Here is a 27048-nt window from a genome sequence, read left to right as displayed (position 1 = left end):
TACAATATTAAAGCATTACTCCAACAGCAGAGGACACAACTGATTTACAAGAACTGGTTTTATTTTTGGGGAAGGAATTGAACCAAGGTCCTCAAGTGAGTAAGTTCAGTTATATGCTGCTTTTAGCAATATTCCAGCAATATCACGGCGGGAACACAAGAAATGTGGTCTTCAAAGTGAACACTGCCCACAAAGCTACACAGATGATAACACAACTGATTTCAAAGAATGGGTTTCATGTTTTCATGGAGAGTATTTAACCCAGGTCTTCAATACACTGTACCCACAAGGCTACACAGATGATAACACAACTGATTTCAAAGAATGGGTTTCATGTTTTCATGGAGGGTATTTAACCCAGGTCTTCAAGGTGAACACTGTCCCCACAAGGCTACACAGATGATAACACAACTGATTTCAAAGAATGGGTTTCATGTTTTCATGGCGGGTATTTAACCCAGGTCTTCAAAGTGAACACTGTGCCCACAAGGCTAAACAGATGATAACACAACTGATTTCAAAGCATGGGTTTCATGTTTTCATGGAGGGTATTTAACCCAGGTCTTCAAAGTGAACACTGTGCCCACAAGGCTAAACAGATGATAACACAACTGATTTCAAAGCATGGGTTTCATGTTTTCATGGAGGGTATTTAACCCAGGTCTTCAAGGTGAACACTGTACCCACAAGGCTACACAGAAGAGGATAAACTGATTTTCAAAACTGTGTTTCATAACTTCAACAATGGGAAGAGAACCCAGGTCTCCAAAGTGAACACTGTGCCCATTCGCAGTGTTTAAAACTCCCAAAATTCCAAGCCAGACAGACGAACTGGTAACCTTAAAAAATTACCAGTCCGGATGAAAACTTGCCTGTCCCGTTTTTTCAACAATAAACTTAAATTACACGTGTTGTGATCGGTTGTCATAACATGAACTGTCCAATCGTAAGTAGTTTAACATAATTTTTATAATACCTCAAACACCTCAAACTGACGACAAGAGAACCTGTCTGATATTATGAAATATTGAACGATAGGGGTAAAAATATCTACCAGACCACCGGACAGGCCACTTTTGAAATTTGACTGTCCGAGATGAAGCTAAACCATTCCGGACGGTCGCAGGTGGGAATTTTAAACACTACCATTAGTGTACTCCACCGCAACCCTCGTCCATCAATCCCGGCAACACTACTGACCTGAACGCAGTCAGATATTCAGCATCAGCCATGGGTGGGTTCAGAGCTCCTCCAAACGCGATGTTGACATTGAAGCCGAGCCCCTCATCACTTCCGCACTCTTCAGGTGCTCCCGTACCAGGAAAGAAGTTGCCGCTGTCATGGCGATGAATAGATATGTACAACACATGGTTATCCATGTAGAACATTTGCTGGGTGCCGTTACCATGGTGAACATCCTGAAAGAACCAATGTCATTTCCATGTCACATAACAATCATTATATGAATCCATAGATAAAATATTGATAAATATTTAATAAAATATTAAGGCGGAATATTGGGTTTTTTTTTTACTCAAATAATACCTTCAAATACTCTCATTGACAGACATTTTCAGTTATCTCCCTTTGGCTACAAGATGAAAACACAGTGACGTGTTTAGGGTGAATTGTCTCCCTTTGACAACTATTATATTCAGAGATGATTGACATAATTACAGCCATACTACAGGGAATAGAACCCATGAGTTGTGTGTCACATGTGCTGGCACTATCCACTGAGAACTTCCAGTCAAGGGCAATACATACCCAGTCAATGATGAGAATCTTCTCTAGTTTTGCCTTTTCTTGTAACTGTTTGGCCGCTATTGCAATTGAGTTGAAAAAAACAGAAACCCCTGGAAAGAAACATCAAACCTTTTTCACATGTACAAGACTTCAGTATGAGAATACTCAGGTCTGCTGAGCCTAGGAGCAGTGTTGGGCCCAACTATCACATCACAACTAAAACTATACTACAGCAAACTGTACATAGCCATCAGTCATAGCAGACAAACTGAACAGACACTCGGTACTCTCCCACATCCCAACTACCATCCAATCCTCATTAATCTGGGTCCCGATTCGTAACTTTACGACCTGTCATAACTCTACAGTTTACTGTAGGTTTTGAGTGAGTGAGTGAGTAAGTGAGTATGGTTTTATGCTGCTTTTAGCAATATTCCAGCAATATCACGGCGGGGGGACACCAGAAATGGGCTTCATGCATTGTCCCTATGTGGGAATGGAACCCAAGTCTTAGGAGTGACAAGCAAATGCTTTAACCCCTAGCCTACCCCACCGCCCCTGTAGGCTTATGAATGTCGTAGCAGTACAAACGCTTTGTGGATCAGGACCCAGAATCTTAAGAAATTAACGCGGTGCTGTGGGAGTTATTCTGCCCTGGCATCTTCACTGGAGAAAAGAATCATTACCATTCTACCTTTTCATTATCATCCCAATGCTATAACATGGAGTAGAATCACAGTACACAGTTAGGTTAACTTGAACAAGAGTGTTAGGTGAGTGGACACTGCTACAGCTTGCACCTGCTGCTGTCTACTACTTACATGGCTTGGTGGGCCTCTGCATGGTGACCAGGAGGACGCACGATGGCGTAGCCATTCTGAAACAAACAAGCAAGCATTAGCATAACCATACTGCATCATTATAAGTGTGTGAGTTTAGTTTTACGCTGCACTCAGCAATATTCCAGCTATATGGCAGCGGTCTATATATAATCGAGTCTGGACAAGACAATCCAGTGATCAACAGCATGAGCATCGGTCTATGCAACTGGTAACCGATGACATGTGTCAACCGAGCCTGACCACCCGATCCCGTTAGTCGCCTCTTACGACATGCATGGGTTACTGAAGATCAATTCTAACCCGGACCTTCATGGGTTGCATCATTATGAGGTAACCAAACACTCTGGTTCTAAATTTCTCAAAACTGAATGCCCTCTGGAGGAATACTGCTGCAATATTTCTGGGTGGTTGGGCAGCCTAGTGGTTAAAGTGTTGGTTCCCGAGGCCAAAGAACCCATGAAGATCAGGATTAGAATTGATCTTCAGCAACCCATGCTTGCCATAAGAGACGACCAACGGGATTGGATGGTCAGGCTCACTGACTTGGTTGACACGTCATCGTATTCCCATTGCGTAGATTGATGCTCATGATGTTGATCACTGGATTGTCTGGTGCACACTGATTAAAACTCTAGTCCTTCAACACAGACTTACAACAATAACTGTGCTAAGGTCACTTCAAGTATAAGTGCATCCTGGAGAATGCCGTACTACATCACCATTAACCTATGCCTAAAATAGTCAAAATATTTGCTAATGTTTTCTGACATTCAAAGTGAATATAATTATTTTAAGCATGACAACATTACATGATGAAATCATGTAAATGTATATCATCCAAAATAAATAGACACCTTATTCATTAATCAAAGAATGAATTATAGAGATGTGATTACCATGGCAACAAGGCTTAACAGCTGCAGATAATGACACTTGGATTCAGCCCTGTCTACATCACTTACATAATGTGCATTTAATTGATTTTTGGAAACAATCCCATTTAAGAAAACATCAGAAAGATATTGACTACCTGCAGAGATGGTCTTATATTGACTATTAACCTATTAACCACTCACTATATACTGGTTGTAAATCCTGACCAACATTCAACAAACAATCACTTCTATCTCAAATAATAAGTAATTCAGTAAACAACAGTCCGCTAGTTGTATTTTGGAGAAAGTTTGGGGGGTTTGCAGGAAGAGTTTGTGTTAAATCAAATTGTATCAGCTAAATCTTGGAATAGCACACCCGATAGTAGACATAAACCAATCAAGCTATATACCAGCGGTCAGGGACTGATCTACGCAATTGGGATATGATGACATGTGTCAACAAAGTCAGCTGACCCGCCAAAGAACAGCTGTTTAAGTTAACTATTTCAGAGATGCCAACCCTGAATCAAATGAAAGTGGAGTAATGCCTAGCTAAAAGCAATTCCTGAGCCGTGACGGTGTGAGTTGGGGGTGAGCGTGAGAGAGGGCTTGGGCCCCTTTTGGCGGTGGGGGTCTGGGGGGCCTCCCCTATGAAAATCTTTAGATTTAGCTTGGAAATATGCAATTTCTGGGAATACTTAACCAGATAATTCTTAACTCAAATGAACATATTTACTAAAATTCTTTCATACATTCTAAATTAATAAACATATTTGTATTTTCTAAAAAATCGGAGTTTTTTATAGACAAATGTCAGTGTGGATTTGGTTTTGAAAATCGGATTAACTCCTCCAAATCTCTGCTATTTAAGAAACCTGGAAAAAGATTGTTTCCTTTTCTTTTGGAATAGCTACAAAATACTTATTTCCAGCTTGGGTGGATTAGAAGCCAGTGTTTACTGAAGCCAAGATTACAACATAAATGCCTCTGTTGTATGGAAACCAATTACTCTCCTGGCCAGAAACAACATGTAAAGCGCACCAAAAGGCTCGCATTAGACCCCTCTGTTCGTATTTCAGAATAAGTATATTTGTTTACAAACATAGGCAAAGTCTGGTCACATGACAGCCAACATCATGGTGTGGTTATGAGCAGACACTTCCCTTGTCGAATAAGCAGAGCAGAGCTGTGTAAACTCAGCGTTCATCAGCTCATTTGCAAACATTGCTTCAGAATGGTCAACAACCAGGCCCCTCAAACCAGTGGTTCATGTATCTTTATTCACTATTGAAATCCTCACAGCCATATAATCTTAACCCACATATATTAGTTCTTTATTAGAATTTTAACTGTGCACTCCAACACCCTGCCCTTATCAACAATACATGTGTCATACTGTCTAACTGTGCACTCCAACACCCTGCCCTTATCAACAATACATGTGTCATACTGTCTATCGCGACACTCGCTGTAAAAAGCATACTCATTCTACAATAACAAAAAAAGGGAAAGAAATTATCTGTTGTTCAATTGGATGAGTTCGTTTTTTGTTCAATTGTATCCAAAAACTAAAACTGACAATGAAGAAAAATACTCCGTAAAATGTCAACCAGTTAATCTAATGTCATTACAACTAATACAGACAGCCCAGGTCAAAATGTCAAATGACATGATATTTGCTTCAAACCTTTAACTGATGCAATCACGGCAATCACTTTTGACAAAACTTCAAATCATGTCTACAAACACAATATCAAAATCAATGAAAACCAGGCTATATATTTTATGCAATTTGACGTGAGTAAACAGTGAAAAGTAGCACGTGACGCTTCATCACTCGCCTGATTTTAAATTCATTGTATCAACATCCATCAAACTGCAGGACTTAAGGTTAAACAAGCATCAAACCCCATGTCATATCTTGTTCCACAAATGGGGCAGTGGGGTAGCCCAGTGGTTAAAGCGTTGGCTCGACACGCCGAAGACCCGGGTTCGAATCCCCACATGGGTACAATGTGTGAAACCCATTTCTTTTGTCCGGCGCCGTGATATTGCTGGAATATTGCTAAAAGCGACGTAAAACCAAACTCACTCACTCACTATTGTTCCACCAACAAACGAACATGTTCACTCCAGAACAAACTGCACAATGACGGATTCAGAAAGAGAAGAGAATCACAAAGAGTTGAAGATGGCATTTCAAAAATGGCCATGATATTAACCACGTCTATCATTTGCAATTCTGAGATCCAAACTTACCATAATAATTCCTACAAAACATACATAATGCTATGAAAACATGTGGCTCGGGAGGCAGTTTTGAAAATTTCAACCTAATAGTTACATGTACATAAATGAAGGCCAGAGCTCATGAATGGGATAAACCAAGATAAACAATGTAGTTCTATCAGTACATATGACATACATGAGGCACCATAATATTCTGTCTTCTCTGTAAATGCCATTATGCACTTAAACCAACTCTCACTGAAATAGCTCAAGAAGTTAAATGTTGGATGTTACCATATCTGATGCTCTCTCGGGAGATAATAAATATATATCTATCTGATTTACAATACAGTATGGGAATATGTTATTCTGAAAATGTTCCAGAATATAGAATTCACTTCTAATTGTATTGTAATATTTACTTTATTCCTCAATTCTTCATAACTCAAATCTATTTCTAGATTCAGTTAAACACTTTCACAGCAATTGACATTTTAGTAAAGCAAGACATAAACAATGCAGGCCTATCTGACAAGATCTGAAGTAGACTAGCATTTAGACCCAGAAATAATGTAATTCTAACGAAAACATAGATATTTCTAAATTATATCATAAAATCCATATGCCAGAATGCTTTACTTCAGGAACTGAGGTAAGCTAGGTCACATCTTCCTAGCTTGAGTCTTCTAAGTGAGTGAGCGAGTTTAGTTTTACGCTGCTTTTAGCAATATTCCAGAAATATCATGGCGGACACCAGAAATGGGCTTAACACATTGTACCCATGTGGGGAATCGAACCTGTGTCTTTGACGTTACGAGCGAACGCTTAACCGCTAGGCTACCCCGCCGCCCCAGACCATTGTTGAAGCACAATCTGGTGATTGTTGTAGCCTGGAGTTGTTACTGGAAGAAGCTAGAAGTCGATCCTGACTAAAACTTGTATCTGTTGTCCTCCCTCGGGAAGGACATAATGTCTACTGTCGCCCATGCCATTCTCTAACGACAGAGGGGGCGGTGGGGTAGCCTAGTGGTTAAAGCGTTCGCTCGTCATGCCGAAGACCCGGGTTCGATTCCCCAAATGGGTACAACTTGTGAAGCCCATTTCTGGTGTCGCCCGCCGTGATATTGCTGGAATATTGCTAAAAACAGCGTAAAACCATACTCAGCCAGCAGTCTAACGATAGAGATATTCTCAAACAATCACCACAATTTCAGGCCATTTGCAGTGGTTATAAAAAAGCGTGGTTATGAAAAAATGTTGATGTAACATTCATAGATTCACAGAACACATCCTTTACAAATATACACTGAAGTTATGAATTTAGAGATCAAAAACATTTTGACATTATTATTATTATTGTCCATATTTCACCAACAAATTGTATCTCCAAATTATCCATGTTCCCTAACGAGTTTATTTCAGTATACATTACAGGCTTTATTTCTTCTTGGTCCTCAGATTTTTTTTAAAGAATTCATTTTTTTTATCAGATGGGTGCCAAACTGCCCATGATCTTGATTGTGGCATTGCACATTTTAAAATAACAAAGGCTGTCTGACTGACTTACCTTGAGATCACCAGCAGCCACACGAAGTGCCAACTCTATCACACAACCTGTTGCCTGGTAACAGAATTAAATAACACATCAACATTCATTAAAAGAACTAAGTGGTTTATGTAGTTATTTTCATCAAAGGTTTTGATTAAGATGTGTACCCAATATTTTAAAGCATAACCAATATATGAAATGAACAATATTACAACAAATCCTCACTCTAAAGTGCCCCAGCTTTGAGACAACTTCAAGGCTTAGCCAAATCTGCAGTTATAGAAAACTGGATTTAATCCTTAGCTAACCCAAATCACGAGTTCTACTGAATGAGTGAGTATGGATTCATGCTGCCTTTGGCAATATTCCAACCATATAATGCTGGCATTAACCAGTAAAAGACTTCTAACAATCTAACCAAGTGGGGAATCGAACCCAGGATTTTGTCATGACAAGCATTAAATTACCCTACTGCCCTCAAATTGTCTCACTGAGCAGTTAACATTTCTCAGATTTCACAGACATAATTCTCAAGTTCCATTATAGCAGTAATTTGAGTCGAGGCCCAGACTGGATACAATAGAGTTTTGTCCTTTGACGATATCAACAGTAATGAATTAAGATTTTTTTCAGTAGCTCTTGAGTGTCTTAATCTGTGTTTTGTTGTAAATGACACGTACAACTATTTATACAAAGCACAGACTGCGAGTATCTGCAATGAGAGACAGTCTTACATCTCAGAGGATGAATGTAATACAAGTCTTGCGCAAACAATCCTGGTCCTACGTCCCTATGACACGCCAGACTACACAATCTAAAAACTATCATCCCTTTAAAATTAAATAGTCAAGAATATTATGCACAGACTCAAATCTATTTACATCCATAAATACACACTCTGTGTTCAGAATTATGATGTTCATATATTTCTGTCATATACTATTCACACATTGCTAAGGATCAAATCATGGATTCAACAGAAAACTATGATGTGGGGTCAAATTTGGTTTTAGAATGCCTTTACCCCTATCAAAAGTTTTGTATTCGTTCGTATTCTCCTTTAAATATCTAAGCTTGTTGTTAGCATGGATGCCTGCTTTCAGTATGTCATTGCATCTTGTTGATCTCATACCTGCTATTGACAGGTCTTGTTTATTTGTCAATGACTCGTTCCATGATTTGCAAAATGGTTGATTGGTGCCATGAAAACCATTTTTATGGTTATTCATGTATCAAGTGCATAAGGTTAGATTAAAGTGGTTGTTTGCCTAAAGAGGGGTTACCATATCATTATCTATCCAGCTTTAAATGGATACAATTTCAAATTAAAATATATGTTTAAGTAAAGTTGTGAATTTTTGTGATTCTTATCAAAGTGTGAGTAGTATATAACATTTTTTAATAAATTCAACTGTAATTTGATTCCAGGCTTCCATGTTTAAACATGTAGACTAAAAATATATTTAACTATATCTCCTTCCAAAGCAAATCCTTCAAAATAAACAGATAAGATATCAAATGATTTTACTTCACAACATTTGTGACAACAAATAGACTTTGAATACCATTTCGAACACAAACAGACCAGCAAGGACAAATTTAATAGATTTACAACTCAGAATTAAATTAAACAAGTTTCAGATATTTGCAAGACATATTAGTTCAGGCCACAACAAAAGAAGGATCTGATTGTTTTCACAATTTTAAAAAAATACTACAGACGTCTAAAAAATGTTAACAGGATTTTAGTTTTGACATGAAGCTTGTGAATTCAACATGTCCACATTTGCAAATATACACACATCTGACAAATGGAAAGTGATTGCAAGAATTATTAATGATATCCTTTTTTCTTGTTCCTCAGCCAGGTTGAGAGGATATTTTGTTTCCTGGCTTTGGTTTCCAGGCAACAGCAGGATTAAGTTCCACAGCTGAACACACATATTTGATCCAAAACTACAAATTACCAATACAGGGAAGACAGCATTGATTCTGAAGAACAAAAAACGATGTGGCCTCGAGGTAGTTAACTTACCGTTTTGGCGGCATTTGATGTATTAAGATCATTCCAGACAGTATCAGAATCCACGCCAACGCCTCCACATGGCAAGAGACAGAATCGCATGGGAGATGACTCTACAAAGAACGAAACATTTGTGAGTGAGTGAGTTGGGTTTAATACCATATTCATTTAGTGAGTTTGTTTTTTCATTTTGCTCCAGAAAATTTGTTAAAAAACGGAAATAAAAGGTATGTAGGGTCCTCTATGTACGAGTGTCACATACCCACGTTTAAGTTTGGAAGTTGTGACCGTCTTGCAGAAAAGGTGCTTGGTAGAAAATATTGAAGTTGAACTTACCTAACAATTTCTGTCTACTGAGTGGATTTGTTCCGTAAACTAGTGTGTGGAGATGAGTATGGCAGCTCTGCAGCTCTTCCGTACTCGCCTTCCGAGACCGCACTCTCTGTAAACACGCAACCAATCAAAATGTTACATCTACATAAACTAGACAGTCATTCACAAGTGACCAAAAAAATGGGTCACAGGCAGCAGTTTCTTTGGAGTATTACTGCTGCCACTGTAGAGTGAGTGAGTGAGTGAAGGGAGGAGGGAGGGAGCGTTTGGTGAGTGAGTGAGTGAGTGAGTGGGTGAGAGGGAAGGGGGGAAAAAGACAGTGTTCGGTGAGCGAGTCAGTGACTGAGGGACTGAGTGAGTGAGTGAGTTTAGTTTTATGCTGCACTCAGCAATATTCCAGCTATATGGTGGCGGTCTGTAAATAATCAAGTTTGGACCAGACAATCCAGGGATCAACAGCATGAACATTGATCTACGCACTTGGGATACAATGACATGTGTCAACCAAGTCAGCAAGCCTGACCACCCAAACCCGTTAGTCGCCTCTTACAACAAGCATGGGGTACTGAAGATCAGGGCCTAGATTTTCAAAGCTCTCTTAGAGCTAAGATAGTCGTAAGTTAATGTTAATGTATGGCACTTATGGGCCAGACAATCCAGTGATCAACATCATGAGCATCGATCTACTGTGAGGTCTCAGGCAACAATGCTTCTAACAACTCACTCAGGTGATATGATGTGTCACACCATACATACTACACACAAGTTAGCACATAAAATTGTGTGTTTTAATATACCCACCATCCTGAACTGATCAACTACAGTCACATGAGTGAGTGAGTGAGTGAGTGAGTGAGTTTAGTTTTACACCGATTTTAGCAATATTCCAGCAATATCACACCAGGGGACACCAGAAATGGGCTTCACACATTGTACCCATGTGGGGAATCAAATCCCGGTCTTCACCATGACGAGCGAATGCTTTATCCACTAGCCTACAGTAGTATATGTACAAGTGACAAAAATAAGCCGAGCCAGTTCAAGTGTTGCTTATAGACCAAGGCCTAGATTTTCGAAGCTGTCTTAGCCCTAAGATAGTCGTAAGTTAATGTTAATGTATAGCACTTACGACTATCTTAGTGCTAAGAGAGCTTCAAAAATCTAAGCCCTGGTTCCAAACTATTGCATTCATCAAAACAAATTCATCCCATGTTTTAAACGTTTTTGATGAGTGTTGAAATATTTGGTATCAAAAGACACATAAGTGAGAAACTTTGCTATTGCCAAAATCATTCTTCCAACTATCTCAGTTTGTAAACAGTAATGACCAATGTCCAGCATGTTAACAGTATAACTGACCAGTGGCAGAGAGATTAGTGATGTCATTTTATTATGATGTCATAATAACCAACATATCATGATGACTGTCTACAAAGCATTGTGATGCAATTCCACTGTTGCGAGTTTTGCTAGGGAAACCCATACAACAGTTTCTCTGAAAGCCGGTTTTGGATGACAAAACCCATCTATATACAGCAGGTTATTTTTTCACTCAAAATACTCTCAAATCGACAATTGGACTAAAGATACACAGCACCACAATTTCCATTTTGCATGAAAACCCTCAATTTCTCCCAGCGGACAGAAATAGAAACGCTCTTAATGATTCGGCGAAAGAAAAATAGTAGTGTCAAATATGTTTTTATTTCCAAGAACTGAATCTGCGGTCCAAAAAAAGAAAACCATTTTCAATTCAACCTAAGTCTGGATCATATTACCTGTTTCAGTCAACATATTTCTTGTTCACTAGAAACTCAAAAATACATTTAAGTGATACTGACCTTCCCAAACATTAATCAAATTACGACACTAGTAAATCAGTTTATGTTATCAATTAATGTCACAGCAGACTGACGATCTCCCACTGTAATTCTCTCTGTCTTTCCTTCAATTAATGCTGACATTTAATACTTAGTAGAGCCTCTCATTTCAGTTTCATGAAAATCAATCATGTTTCAGAGTTGCTGCATATGTTCTCCATAAATGTCACCATATATTACCCAAGAATTCCATATATCTGAACATGGTAATAAACACGCGAGGATGAAGCTGTGCAAGAGCTATGGATTCATCCCAGCTCCATCTTAATTGACATGATGGAGGCAGTGGAATGACTGTTAATAAGACGACACATTCAGATGCATGCTGGGCACATGATGCGAAAGTAGCTTAATGGCCTGTGTATCATCAAGTCTCTTATGACAATCTTTGAAAAAATATGCCATAGAGGAGTATCTTAAAATTGATCTAAATATTTTTTTAAATTATAGATTAATGAACTTTCTGCACATTGTTGATGAACAGATAAACTTTACTTTATTTTATGGTTTAGATCATTTGAATCATTTTGTCTAAAGCAGAAACAGGTTTTATCACCTTGGCTGTAATCTCGGCTTATGGGATTCTAAATCTAAAATTAATGATTAAAAAACAAATGTAAAACAAAAAGTAAAGATCATACAAGGATATTCCTACGTAGCCAGAATACTTTGTTCAAATCTACACACAGTGCAGTTAATAAACGCAATACAGCATCTAATATTTCCAACATTTAATGGTTGATTTCATCATGCAACCAAAAGGATTAAAAATATTCAGTTGTCATAAAACAAGGACTTTCTCAAGGAAAGGTAATGAAATTAATATTGTGTACTTTGTCGTGTAAAGATATTACTTGTAATGTAAACGTCGGTAATCCTGAGTACAGAATCTAGCAATCCCTGACACACAGTAACCGTGTTTACAGCCCAGCGTTACCCTGGCAAACCATCACAGGAGTACAGGGATAGGTTACTGCCACACCTGTAAGTATTACTGGACCTGTCTGTACTGGGAGGCGCTAACAGACACCCCCCAGCTGGATCATTGAGACTGTATACAGCATTACTGGTGAGTGAGTGAGTGAGTGAGTGAGTGAGTGAGTGAGTGAGTGAGTGAGTGAGTGAGTGAGTGAGTGAGTGAGTGAGTGAGTGAGTGAGTGAGTGAGTGAGTGAGTGAGTGAGTGAGTGAGTGAGTGAGTGAGTGAGTGAGTGAGTGAGTGAGTGAGTGAGTGAGTGGAGTTTTACGCTGCACTCAGCAATATTCCAGCTATATGGCGGCGGTGAGTGAGTGAGTGATTGTTGGTGGGTGGGTGAGCAAGCGTGCGAGCGAGGTAGTGAGTGAGCGAGCGAGTAAGTGATATATCCAACTTTCTCTTTCTCCTTCCTTCCTTCTAAGTGAGTGAGTGGGTGGCTGGGTGAGTGAGTGAGTCAGTGAGTGAGTGATGATGATTGGGTGGGCGAGTGAGTTAGTCAGTGAGTGGTTAGTTAGTGGTGGGTGGGTTAGTAGTGGGTAGGTTAGTGGTGGGTGGGTTAGTGGTGGGCGGGCGGGCGAGCGAGTGAGGTGGCGAGTGTTAAATCCAATTCACTCTTCCTCCTTCCTTCTTTCACTTTCTCTGAGTGAGTGAGTGGGTGAGTGAGTGGGAAGGAAGGAAGGAGAAAGAGCGAGAGTTGGATTTAACACTGCACAGCATCACAGGTGACATACTACTCCTACTGATGATATATATATCATCCAAGTATCTACTGAAATACAGAGCACCAAGTCTTGCCAAGGGGTTTCATATTGATCAACAAGTGTTGACGTGTATTATTCGAAAGGACACTAGACTCTACTTATCAAGCAACATCATTCTTCCAACTTCTTCAGTTGCTCGGAAACAAGCATTGTGCCGAATGTATAACATACACGTAACCACTATCACTAGCAGAAAGATTAGTGAAGACACAGTGCAGTCACTGAAACTGATCAAGTCATGTTAGTGAGTGAGTGAGTGAGTGAGTGAGTTAAGTTTTACGCTGCTTTTAGCAATATTCCAGCAATATCACGGCAGGGGACACCAGAAACTGGCTTCACACAATGTACCCATGTGGGGAATCGAACCCGGGCCTTCAGCGTGACGAGCGAACGCTTTATCCACTAGGCTACCCCACCGCTCCAATCTGCAAGAATATTTCTTTGCAGTGATATCCTCTTGGAAAGATTATTTAATATCTCCTGTGAAGGCCAGATCCTCCAAACAGCTCACAAAACTTTATGTCCCCTAAAGAAACCTATATACTTGAAGAATTTTCATTACTGTACAAAATCCTTGAAAACCCCAGCACATGAATGAAGGTGAGCGGTGCCGTCTCTCTTAAGCACTGTTTATAGCCTGAGTAAAAATACCAGTGCAAGCTATTCCTGAAACACCAGGAATTCATTTTATGATAAGCACTGCCTGCAGGTGAGAATTCTCCCTCCCGCCAATCTCGCACTGCCTGTGTGAGGTGGTGGCGACAACGATGGCGGCAGCGCCGTGTTGATTACATTGCCACCTGCAGCAGGAGTAACTGTAGCTACCCAAGGTTTATATAACTTTTACAAGTGTAGCCTAGCCTGCCTCCCGTGCTCACCTCCATCCCACAGTGGGCAAGATGAACCGGTGCATGGATAAACATATTATGTCCTGGCTACAAACACAATCTCAATTCCTGCCTCCAGTCCACCTATCAAATTGCTTCTACACAAAGGATGTAATCTAAAGGTGCTTCCTTGACTGATTTGGAAAGTCTAGCTAATTCTTCATAACTTTTGGTCAAATTGGTTTCATATGCAATCAAATTATTTAAAATAAATCAATTAAATCTGCATAATTTGGGAAAACAGAATTAAATCCAGATTATTCTACCCATATAATGATAAAATGTCTTGCATCACAATATGATATGTGATAAGATATACTTGATATGTATCTTGGATGCTAAATCAGTGTTATATGTGATATGATATACTTGGTATGTATCTTGGAGGCTAAATCACAGTATCATATGTGATATGACATACTTGATATGTATCTTGGAGGCTAAATCACAGTATTATATGTGATATGACATACTTGATATGTATCTTGGAGGCTAAATCACAGTATTATATGTGATATGACATACTTGATATGTATCTTGGAAGCTAAATCACAGTATTATATGTGATATGACATACTTGATATGCATCTTGGAGGCTAAATCACAGTATTATCTGTGATATGACATACTTGATATGTACCTTGGAGGCTAAATCAGTGTTATATATGATATGACATACTTGATATGTATCTTGGAGGCTAAATCACAGTATTATATGTGATATGATATACTTGATATGTATCTTGGAGGCTAAATCACAGTATTATATGTGATATGACATACTTGATATGTATCTTGGAGGCTAAATCACAGTGTTATATGTGATATGACATACTTGATACGTATCTTGGAGGCTAAATCACAGTATTATATGTGATATGATATGCTTGATATGTATCTTGGAGGCTAAATCAGTGTTATATGTGATATGACATACTTGATATGTATCTTGGAGGCTAAGTCAGTGTTATATGTGATATGACACACTTGATATGTATCTTGGTGTAAATGTCACAATATTATATATGATGTGATATACTTGATATGTATCTTGGTGTAAATGTCACAATATTATATATGATGTGATATACTTGATATGTATCTTGGTGTAAATATCACAATATTATATATGATGTGATATACTTGATATGTATCTTGGTGTAAATGTCACAATATTATATATGATGTGATATACTTGATATACTTGATATGCATCCAGTTACCATGTCAAAGGACATCACTGACTTCTCTGACTTCATCATTTCAATATCAAAACTAAGAGATAACGTTAACAATGAAATTGTTTCACAACGTTTTGGACATTACAGTTAATGCTGGTTACCATGTCAAAGGACATCACTGATCTCTCAACTTCACTCACACGGGGACACTGTCTATAACTGTTAACAACTGAAACAGCTAGATTGACTGACTGACTGAGTTTAGCCAACGCTTTAGCAAAATTCCAGCAACATCACAGGCAGTGGGACACGAAACAGCTAGAAGAATGAGGAGTGAAAAACAGCATCTCACCCTGCAGCAGCAAGCCTTGAGTGTTTTATTTCACTGACTTGTGTAGACACATTGACATTTTACTCAGGTAAGCAACTGTGTATCTTGGGGCTAAATTGACGATTTATAAAACGAACAAGCAAATAAGCTTATCATTCCACTATGTGTGAATGGTCATGTTGCCACATAATGATTAACCTGGACAACACACCAGTGTGCACTTTCTTTTCATTCTCAACTCCCTGGGGAGTGTACGACCCAAGCTTTCTGCGATGCACTAGTAAGTTAACCTTTTTCCGCCTCATCCTACCAGGTACCCATTCACTGCTGATATGAATCAGAATAAGCTTTCTGCATACAAAAGGTACCTACCTCACATCGTGTGACAAGTCCGGTGTCAGTGAGTCTTGCCCAGATGCTCTGTATTCTCCCAGCGTGTTCTAAGTGGTTCATGTTGTTGCCGCACGTACACTGGTGTTTCAACATTATCGTGTCGTACGCCAAACCTGGAAGCAAGTAAAATAAATACTGCACTCTGATTGGTTGATGAAGATGATGGAAAGCGTGATCTAGTGCAGGTTATTCACAGTGTATTACATTCAATGTTAAAAATCTACTCACATGTTTAATACTTTGTAGAACCCTATATCATATGTTCCTGACAGTAGGGCTGGCTAAAATGATCGATTATCAGAAATACCATTGATAGGAAAGATTATTAACGATTACTGACAAGAGAATTGTGCCATCGATAATAATGCACATAAACTGTTGTCATACATAGAATATACTTTTAATTTACTCACACAACACAGGTTAGGACTTCATTTATTGGCTGCTTCTAAGAGTGAGTGAGTGAGTTTACTTTTACGCTGCACTCAGCTATATGGCGGCGGTCTGTAAAAAATCGAGTCTGGACCAGACAATCCAGTGATCAACAGCATGAGCATCGATCTGCGTAATTGGGAACCGATGACATGTGTCAACCAAGTCAGCGAGCCTGACCACCTGATCCTCTTACGACAAGCATGGGTGACTGAAGGTTCATTCTAAGCCACACCTTCACGGGTTGCTGCTTCTAAGATATGTCAAGGATGCTGTTTGGTAAGTGTTCCATGAATAAACACGTCACCACTCAGCAGTGATGTGAATTATAGTAATTTCTTTCTGATTGTTTGGCATTTTTTCTCAAAGTTACTTTTCAGATACATATTTATCAAAAAGCGATCACTAATTAGTTAATGATTATCAATATCTGTGATCTATAGCCCTACCTGACAGACACAGGATTAAAAATCAGAACACTCTATAATACCACAGTCAGTGAGTGAGTTTAGTTTCACGCCACACTCAGCAATATTCCAGCAATATCACGGCAGGGGGACACCAGAAATGGGCTTCACTCGTCATATCCATGTGGGGAATTAAACCAGGGTCTTCGGCGTGACGAGCGAACGCTTTAACCACTAGGCCACCCCACTGCCCCTGATCAGTTTGAACATGGTCATCAATATTAGGGTGTCAATATCAGGTCGTCAAGATACTAAGAATGAGTGTACCATGTTGCCGGCAATGGGCTTCACAGATTGTACCCATGTGGAGAATCTAACCCTTGCGTGAGCCCTTTAACGATCCCACCGCCCCAAGCAACATTAAAGCTTTCTCATGATGTGTAGAATGTGTTTATATGTAACAAAAGCAATATTTCAGGAAATCACATCTAAGTCATCCGTGTATGATGACAAGAGCCTGGTCACATGCCCTTCGTTACAACCAGACTCACACACTGCCTGTGGTAGTCATTCTACCACAATCCATTCTACCCTGAAGCTGATTAACATACTATCACTCATTCTCTTTCCTAAACATACTGCTTTAGTGAGAGAAAAATAACATTTCAAAACACGATTCATTATGATACGAATTCAAGATCCTAGGAACAAATTGCTTGAAATACAATTTATGTTTACTTTAAAGGTGAAAGATGACAAATTGAGTTATTGCAATTTGACGACATTACCACAGCCATTGTGCCTTCCCACGAGATATTTTGACTCCTCTGACATTTGTTCCTGCAGACTGACTGGCTAATTAAATGGATCTATTTGACAGTCCTTCTAATTAGAGATCATTTCAGAGAGTCAGACTTTGACATTTCACAGATACACAAATAGCAAGTAACACAGTATATTGTCTTGGCATCTTGCTTGATCCTGTCTGTCTCGTCTGTTTCACAGTCCTGAACGATGTTAGTGTTCCCTTATGCCCAGCCCTTACTGTTGAGCTATAGCCCTAAGTGGAGTATGTTGTTGGGCCACTACACAGAGCTTGTTATCACCCACCTGTTGTAAATGTGTACGATACTGGCCAGATTTCTTGTTATCACCCACCTGTTGTAAATATGCATGATACTGGCCCGGTTTCTTGTTATCACCCACCTGTTGTAAATATGTACGATACTGGCCAGATTTCTTGTTATCACCCACCTGTTGTAAATGTGTACGATACTGGCCCAGTTTCTTGTTATCACCCACCTGTTGTGAATGTGTATGAGATTGACCAGTTTCTTGTTATCACCCACCTGTTGTAAATATGCATGACACTGGCCCAGTTTCTTGTTATCACCCACCTGTTGTAAATGTGTGACAATGGCTCAGTTTCTTGTTATCACCCACCTGTTGTAAATGTGTACGATACTGGCCCGGTTTCTTGTTATCACCCACCTGTTGTAAATGTGTACGATACTGGCCCGGTTTCTTGTTATCACCCACCTGTTGTAAATGTGTACGATACTGGCCCGGTTTCTTGTTATCACCCACCTGTTGTAAATGTAAAGGTGTATGAGACTGACCAGTTTCTTGTTATCACCCACCTGTTGTAAATGTGTATGACACTGGCCCACTTTCTTGTTATCACCCATCTGTTGTAAATGTGTATGAGACTGACCAGTTTCTTGTTATCACCCACCTGTTGTAACTTGTAAAGGTGTATGAGACTGCCCAGTTTCTTGTTATCACCCACCTGTTGTAAATGTGTATGACACTGGCCCACTTTCTTGTTATCACCCATCTGTTGTAAATGTGTACGATACCGGCCCGGTTTCTTGTTATCACCCACCTGTTGTGAATGTGTATGAGACTGACCAGTTTCTTGTTATCACCCACCTGTTGTAAATGTGTATGACACTGGCCCAGTTTCTTGTTATCACCCACTTGTTCTAAATGTGTATGACACTGGCCCAGTTTCTTGTTATCACCCACTTGTTCTAAGTGTATGACACTGGCCCAGTTTCTTTTTATCACCCACTTGTTGTAAATATGCATGACACTGGCTCAGTTTCTTGATAACATCCACCTGTTCTAAATGTGTATGAGATTGACCAGTTTCTTGTTATCACCCACCTGTTGTAAATGTGTATGACACTGGCCCAGTTTCTTGTTATCACCCACCTGTTGTAAATGTGTATGACACTGGCCCAGTTTCTTGTTATCACCCACTTGTTCTAAGTGTATGACACTGGCCCAGTTTCTTGTTATCACCCACCTGTTGTAAATATGCATGACACTGGCTCAGTTTCTTGATAACATCCACCTGTTCTAAATGTGTATGACAACGGCCCAGTTTCTTGTTATCACCCACCTGTTGTAAATGTGTATGAGACTGGCCCAGTTTCTTGAGGCTGTTGTGGGAGAACAGAGAAGGTGACGAGGGGACTGGACTGTGTTCAGACAAAGGGCGATGATGCGAGGGGCCCTTATGACGAGGCTTGATGATCTCCCTTTGCTGGCCCAGGAATGCTTCACGATCCCGCTGCTGTTTCTCCAATTCACTGGAACTTTCGTCCATCTTGCTGTCACTGACGATACTCTCAGCATCACGAGACTCCTTCATCTCCTGAAGATCGAAAAGTCAAACAAAGAGTGAGTGAGGGACCCCAGACAGGTAATCTCCGCCAGCCGAGTGCATCTGGTACAGAGGACCATGGTCCGGGATAAAATGACTGACATCGAACCATGACGACAGTTCTGATACAACATTAGTGTAAGGAGTTGCAACAAATTTCAATGACCGTTCTGGTGAACCAAATCACATTTTATAAATTATATTAACCCGGCAGAAAAATTAAAATGTATAATTACCTGTGCTAACTTGACCTCTGTTTCTTCATCCACATTTTCCATATGACTCTTACTGACGGTCCGTTGCAACACCGTTTGTCGTATATGCTGAAACAAAGACAGAGCGTTGATGTTGATGTACAATGGGGCTACACATCATGTTTAAGATTATTGTGCTTACATATCAGTGTGTTCATGTGTGTGAAGGTAGCTTCAAGGACTGATCTCAACACCATGTCACAGAAAAAATGAAATTATTATTCCACAAAAATCAACAAAGCTACAAGCTGATGATACTCTTATGCCACTTTTAGTAAGATTCCAGCAACAGTTTCAATAAACCACAAAAAGGGCTTCACGCACAGTGCCCATGTTAAGATCGAACTGGGCTCGTTAGTGTGACGAGTAAGCACTTACATCTCCAGGCTCCCTCACTAACCCAGGTCCTAAAGAGTCTAATAATTCTTTAAGGAAATGTACACATCCAGCTTAGCACTGGTCTACAACTCATGAGTGAGTGAATTTAGTTTTACGCCGCTTTTAGCTATATTCCAACAATATTCCAGCAATATTATGGCGTGGGGACACCATGCACCATGTAGGGGGACTCCAATCGAAAGCAAGCTTCGGCATGATGAGCCCCACAGCACTTTAACCGCCAAGGCTACTGACTTGGTAGATGGTTGTGAGCACACCCCAATTCATCTCATGAACACGATTTACTTTTATTTACAGATGGCTGTCATATCACTGTCTTTAAATGACAAACAAACTAACAGTGAAGCAACTCACCTGTTTTAAGTATAGTTTTGAGTTTTCCTTTATAAACTGATCATGCTGATGTTGTTGTAGTAGTTGTTGCTGCTGCTGAAACACGGGGTGGCCGAGAGGGAGGGGAGCTGAGTGGGTGCGGCCCAGTGGCCGATGTCTGTAAACAACAGTAACATTACATAATAATAATAATATATAGAGATTCATATAGCGCCAATATCCAGATGAGTCTTGCTCAAAGGCGCTTCCGTATGAGTCGGACAAGGAAAGAGTCACTCAGAACTGTAACATGATTTGAAACATTCTCTTAAATGCACAGATTTTCTCTGCACTTTTAATGCCCAAATGGGATGTTGTTCCAAAGCATAGGACCTGCTTTTGAGAAACATCTGTCTCCAAATGTCTTTGTCCTCGTACGTGGCACAACTAGTAACTGGGCACTACTAGAACGTAGGGAACGGGAGGGTTGATGGCACTGGATGTCATTTCTTGGACAAAAACAAACTAAAGTGCAAATCGTTTTCCATGGAAATCATGAAAAAAATAAATGACAAAAAATCTGCAAATAGCAAAAGGCACCACTTTGGGATCTGCCTCACATATCTGCCAAGTTTTGCTGAAAGATATTAAAAGTTTTAGCGTTACAGTTCGAAACAAAACCTACCCTCCCTTTGAGACTAAGTCCAAATTGTTTTCATGGAAACTGAGAAAATAATAAATCACAAATATCTGCAAATAGCAAAAGGCACCACTTTGGCATCTGCCTGACATATCTGCCAAGTTTTGCTGAAAGATATTAAGAAGTTTTCCAGTTGTGTTCGGAAACTAAAACCCATCCCTTCCTTTTGAGACTAAGTCGAATCATTTCCATGGAAACCGAGAAAATAATAAATCACAAATATCTGCAAATAGCAAAGGCACCACTTCAAGATCTGCCTCACATATCTGCCAAGTTTTGCTGAAAGATATAGAGAGGTTTTGAGTTGTGCTCGAAACTAAGCCCACCCCTCACTTTTGGGATTAAGTCCGAATCGTTTCCATGGAAACCGGGAAAATAAAAATGCCAAAAATCTGCAAATAGCAAAAGGCACAACTTTAGGATCTGTTTGATATATCTACCAAGTTTTGTTGAAAAATATTATACGGTTTTGAGTTGTGCTCCGAAACTAAAGCAATCCTTACTTTTTGAGACTAAGTCCAAAATGTTTCCATGGAAACCAAGAAAAATAAAAATGCCAAAATCTGCAAATAGCAAAAGGCACCACTTAAGGTTCTGTTTCATACATCTACCAAGTTTTGTTGAAAATATTGAACGGTTCTTGAGTTATGCTCGGAAAGCGAAGCCCACCCCTCACTTTTGGGATTAAGTCCGAATCGTTTCCATGGAAACCGGAAAAATAAAATACCAAAATCTGCAAATAGCAAAAGGCACCACTTAAGGTTCTGTTTGATATATCTACCAAGTCTTGTTGAAAAATATTGAGCGGTTCTTGAGTTATGCTCCGAAAGCAAGCCCACCCCTCACTTTTGGGATTAAGTCGAATCGTTTCCATGGAAAACGGGAAAAATAAAATGCCAAAATCTGCAAATAGCAAAAGGCACAACTTTAGGATCTGTTTGATATATCTACCAAGTTTTGTTGAAAAATATTATCACGGTTTTGAGTTGTGCTCCGGAAGCTAAAGCAATCCTTACTTTTTGAGACTAAGTCCAAAATGTTTCCATGGAAACCAAGAAAATAAAAATGCCAAAATCGGCAAATAGCAAAAGGCACCACTTAAGGTTCTGTTTCATACATCTACCAAGTTTTGTTGAAAATATTGAACGGTTCTTGAGTTCTTGAGTTATGCGTTTCCATGGAAACGGAATCTGCAGAGTAGCCACCCCTCACAAGTTCTTGTTTTTGGTTCTTGATTAAGCTCCGGGATTAAGTCCAAAATCGTTTCCATGGAAACCGGAAAAATAAAAATGCCAAAATCTGCAAATAGCAAAAGGCACAACTTTAGGATCTGTTTGATATATCTACCAAGTTTTGTTGAAAAATATTATACGGTTTTGAGTTGTGCTCCGGAAGCGAAAGCAATCCTTACTTTTTGAGACTAAGTCCAAAATGTTTCCATGGAAACCAAGAAAAATAAAATGCCGTACAAAAAAATCTGCAAATAGCAAAAGGCACCACTTAAGGTTCTGTTTCATACATCTACCAAGTTTTGTTGAAAAATATTGAACGGTTCTTGAGTTATGCTCCGGAAACGAAGCCCACCCCTCACTTTTGGGATTAAGTCCGAATCGTTTCCATGGAAACCGGGAAAAATAAAAATACCAAAAATCTGCAAATAGCAAAAGGCACCACTTAAGGTTCTGTTTGATATATCTACCATCTACCAAGTCTTGTTGAAAAATATTGAACGGTTCTTGAGTTATGCTCGAAGCGTAAGCCCACCCCTCACTTTTGGGATTAAGTCCGAATCATTTCCATGGAAACCGGGAAAAATAAAAATGCCAAAAATCTGTAAATAGCAAAAGGCACAACTTTAGGATCTGTTTGATATATCTACCAAGTTTTGTTGAAAAATATTATACGGTTTTTGAGTTGTGCTCCGGAAACGAAAGCAATCCTTACTTTTTGAGACTAAGTCCAAAATGTTTCCATGGAAACCAAGAAAAATAAAAATGCCAAAAATCGGCAAATAGCAAAAGGCACCACTTAAGGTTCTGTTTCATACATCTACCAAGTTTTGTTGAAAAATATTGAACGGTTCTTGAGTTATGCTCCGGAAGCTTGAAGCCCACCCTCACTTTTGGGATTAAAGTCCGAATCGTTTCCATGGAAACCAACGGTTCTTGAGTTATGCTCGGAGAAAGAAGCCCACCCCTCACTTTTGGGATTAAGTCCGAATCGTTTCCATGGAAACCGGGAAAAATAAAAATGCCAAAAATCTGCAAATAGCAAAAGGCACAACTTTAGGATCTGTTTGATATATCTACCAAGTTTTGTTGAAAAATATTGAATGGTTCTTGAGTTATGCTCGGAAGCAAGCCCACCCTTCTTTTAAGACTAAGTCCAAAACGTTTCCATGGAAACCGAGAAAAATAAAAATGACAATTATCTGTAAATAGCAAAGGACAAAAACAGACAAAGTTGCATTGGCCCAGTTTAGATGAAGATCACATGGTTCAGTGAGTCAACAAGAAAGATGATTAAATACACAGTGAGAAATGAGACTGCATGAAAAAATTGACACAAAAAAATGACAGAGTTTTACATTTCTCCTTTGTAATGATGAGAATGTAAAAGAGTAAAATATCATAGACGCACCAGGTATTTAAACCCAGCTCTGCATAAACATACTGTACAGATTTCTACACACAATACTTGTACTGACAAGAATATTTCTATGAAGCTGTAATCTAGTGCTGGCGTGTAACATGCTCATGTTAGGTAGACCAAGAGAGTTTGTGAGAGGGTTGATTAAAGGTGTCTGCTTTTGAATGTGTAACAGAGTACTTCGAGCCACATATATGGAAAGCCTTGAGGATTTATGGGAGATTCTGGTCCTGACAGTGTAAAGGAGTACTTTAAACAACCTACCGATGGTGTTACAGACTACGTTAAATCACCTGTCTAGAGATTACATTAGCAGGGCGTGTGGGGGTTAATGTTCCTAGCAGGGAGCGACCTACCTAGAGAATCTGTGGGAGTTAATGTTCCTGACATTGCAACAGAGTATGTTGAACGACCTACCTAGAGAGTCTGTGAACAGGGTGAGTGGGGGCTTCTGTTCCTGACATTGTAACAGAGTATGTTGAACGACCTACCTAGAGAGTCTGTGGACAGGGTGAGTGGGGGTTTCTGTTCCTGACATTGAACAGAGAATGTACCTAGAGAGTCTGTGAACATGGCGAGTGGGGGTTTCTGTTCCTGACATTGAAACAGAGAATGTTGAACGACCTACCTAGAGAGTCTGTGGACAGGGTGAGTGGGGGTTTCTGTTCCTGACATTGTAACTAGAGAGAATGACATTTGAACGACCTACCTAGAGAGTCTGTGAACAGGGTGAGTGGGGGTTTCTGTTCCTGACATTGTAACAGAGAATGTTGAACGACCTACCTAGAGAGTCTGTGAACAGGTGAGTGGGGGTTTCTGTTACTGACATTGTAACAGAGAATGTTGAACGACCTACCTAGAGAGTCTGTGAACATGGTGAGTTGGGGTTTCTGTTCCTGACATTGAACAGAGAATGTTGAACGACCTACCTAGAGAGTCTGTGAACAGGGTGAGTGGGGGTTTCTGTTCCTGACATTGTAACAGAGAATGTTGAACGACCTACCTAGAGAGTCTGTGAACAGGGTGAGTGGGGGTTTCTGTTCCTGACATTTTACCAGAGAATGTTGAACGACCTACCTAGAGAGTCTGTGAGCAGGGTGAGTGTGGGTTTTTGTTCCTGACATTGTAACAGAGAATGTTACACGACCTACCTAGAGAGTCTGTGGACATGGTGAGTGGGGGTTTCTGTTCCTGACATTGTAACAGAGAATGTTGAACGACCTACCTAGAGAGTCTGTGAACAGGGTGAGTGTGGGTTTTTGTTCCTGACATTGTAACAGAGAATGTTACACGACCTACCTAGAGAGTCTGTGGACATGGTGAGTGGGGGTTTCTGTTCCTGACAATGTAACAGAGAATGTTGAACGACCTACCTAGAGAGTCTGTGAACAGGGTGAGTGGGGGCTTCTGTTCCTGACATTGTAACAGAGAATGTTGAAACGACCTACCTAGAGAGTCTGTGAACAGGGTGAGTGGGGGCTTCTGTTCCTGACATTGTAACAGAGAATGTTGAACGACCTACCTAGAGAGTCTGTGGACAGGGTGAGTGGGGGCTTCTGTTCCTGACATTGTAACAGAGAATGTTGAACGACCTACCTAGAGAGTCTGTGAGCAGGGTGAGTGGGGGCTTCTGTTCCTGACGGTGGAATGGGGTATGGGTTGACGAGGGGGGAGCTGATTTTGCCGCCAGATGCTGCTGCTGCTGCCGCTGCTGCAAGATATGCCTGACTGGTTCCTGGTGGGAATTCACCATCAATCACTTCAAGAAAAAGATCAATAGTAAGACTCCAATAATACTATCACAATGATATAGTGATACAAGTATTGGTAACGTTCCCTCAATAGCAACTGAAACTATTAAAGGCCGGGATGCAAACCTCCCAAATATGAAACCCTGAATGGCTGACTGACTGAGTTTGGCTTTACGCCGTTTTTAGCAATATTCCAGCAACATCACGGCAGGGGACACCAGAAATGGGCTTCACACGTTGTACCCATGTAGGGATTGAACCCGGGTCTTCGGCGTGACGAGCCAACGCTTTAACCACTAGACTACCCCACCGCCCCAAACCCTGAATGAAACATTTCCCCACTCCAAGGCTTGTTTCTATGAAAACGTACCTCCTCTGGCCACCTGACTGACACAGTGGGAAATTCAAGTCTGGATTTAAAAATGAGAAATGTATTTTCAAAATGTATGTTTTGTAGACTCTCACAACATACTTCTTTATACTAGGACTTAATATCAGCCTGAACCGGTGAGTCAGTTTTGTGATATTTCATGGAATGTACTTGAATACTACATTGCTTTGCATCTAAGGACAGCTTTGACAAGGCAAGGAGGCCACACCCCATCTGTGTATAGGTTTGCACCCCGGCCTTTAAGCAGAGAGTGCAGAGGGAAAAGGGAGACAACTGTGACCTACCTGGCAGTGAAGGGAAGTAACCGGGTAGAGCATTTGGCAGTAGGTGACTTGCAATGGGCATTCCAAGACGTGCCGTCATCGCTCGTAACTCCTCCTCCGAAGCCACGCTACTGGATGTAGAACCCTGAAAAGCAGCAATCAGAGATTTCAGTTCATAGTAAGAGGTTCAGTAGGGGGAGGTAACTCCAAATAATCAAACCTGGGATCCATATAGTACACCCAATAACAGTAAATAGTATCTATACCTTAACTCATGAAACCAGTACCCATGACGATGTCTTTAGCAGCTCCTGCTTATTGTAAGAGTGAGTGAGTGAGTTTAGTTTTACGCCGCACTCAGCAATATTCCAGCTATATGGCGGTGGTCTGTAAATAATCGAGTCTAGACCAGACAATCCAGTGATCAACAGCATGAGCATCGATCTGCGCAATTGGGAACCGATGACATGTGTTAACCAAGTCAGCGAGCCTGATCACCCGATCCCGTTAGTCACCTCTTACGACAAGCATAGTCGCCTTTTGTGGCAAGCATAGGTTGTTAAAGACCTATTCTACCCCGCTTATTGTAAGAGACAACTAACATGATGAGGTGGTCAGACTTGCTGACTTGAAGCATGCTGTATCCTATTTGTATCAATACTCATGATTGTTATCTCTGAATCGTATGTTCCAGACTGGATTCTATATATAGGCAGCTGTCATATACCTGGACTAGTGATGAGCGAGAATTTATCAAGAAACAAATACACAAAACGTGGAACCATTTACCAATTAGGTCAGATGCAAATTCCAAG

The 27048-nt window shown here is 40.1% G+C and overlaps 1 protein-coding gene across 1 annotated transcript in view; it reads right to left on the bottom strand.

Annotated features, from left to right (window-relative positions):
- Window positions 1-27048, bottom strand: part of LOC124260583 (histone deacetylase 4-like) — a 185138-nt gene that overhangs the window by 8813 nt on the left and 149277 nt on the right. Inside the window, 14 exon segments of the mRNA XM_046694906.1 lie at window positions 1201-1418; window positions 1768-1845; window positions 1847-1856; window positions 2568-2623; window positions 7260-7313; window positions 9277-9377; window positions 9601-9706; window positions 15984-16117; window positions 19251-19337; window positions 19340-19505; window positions 19751-19837; window positions 20522-20657; window positions 25425-25587; window positions 26255-26378. Of these exon segments, the coding sequence (XP_046550862.1) occupies window positions 1201-1418; window positions 1768-1845; window positions 1847-1856; window positions 2568-2623; window positions 7260-7313; window positions 9277-9377; window positions 9601-9706; window positions 15984-16117; window positions 19251-19337; window positions 19340-19505; window positions 19751-19837; window positions 20522-20657; window positions 25425-25587; window positions 26255-26378 (1520 nt within the window).

This window comes from Haliotis rubra, unplaced genomic scaffold (genome assembly GCF_003918875.1).
Source record: "Haliotis rubra isolate DU_JTF1 unplaced genomic scaffold, ASM391887v1 Scf77, whole genome shotgun sequence".
Lineage (NCBI taxonomy): Eukaryota > Metazoa > Mollusca > Gastropoda > Lepetellida > Haliotidae > Haliotis > Haliotis rubra.
Note: the sequence above shows the minus strand (reverse complement) of the source record. Positions and strands in the feature narration are given on the sequence as shown.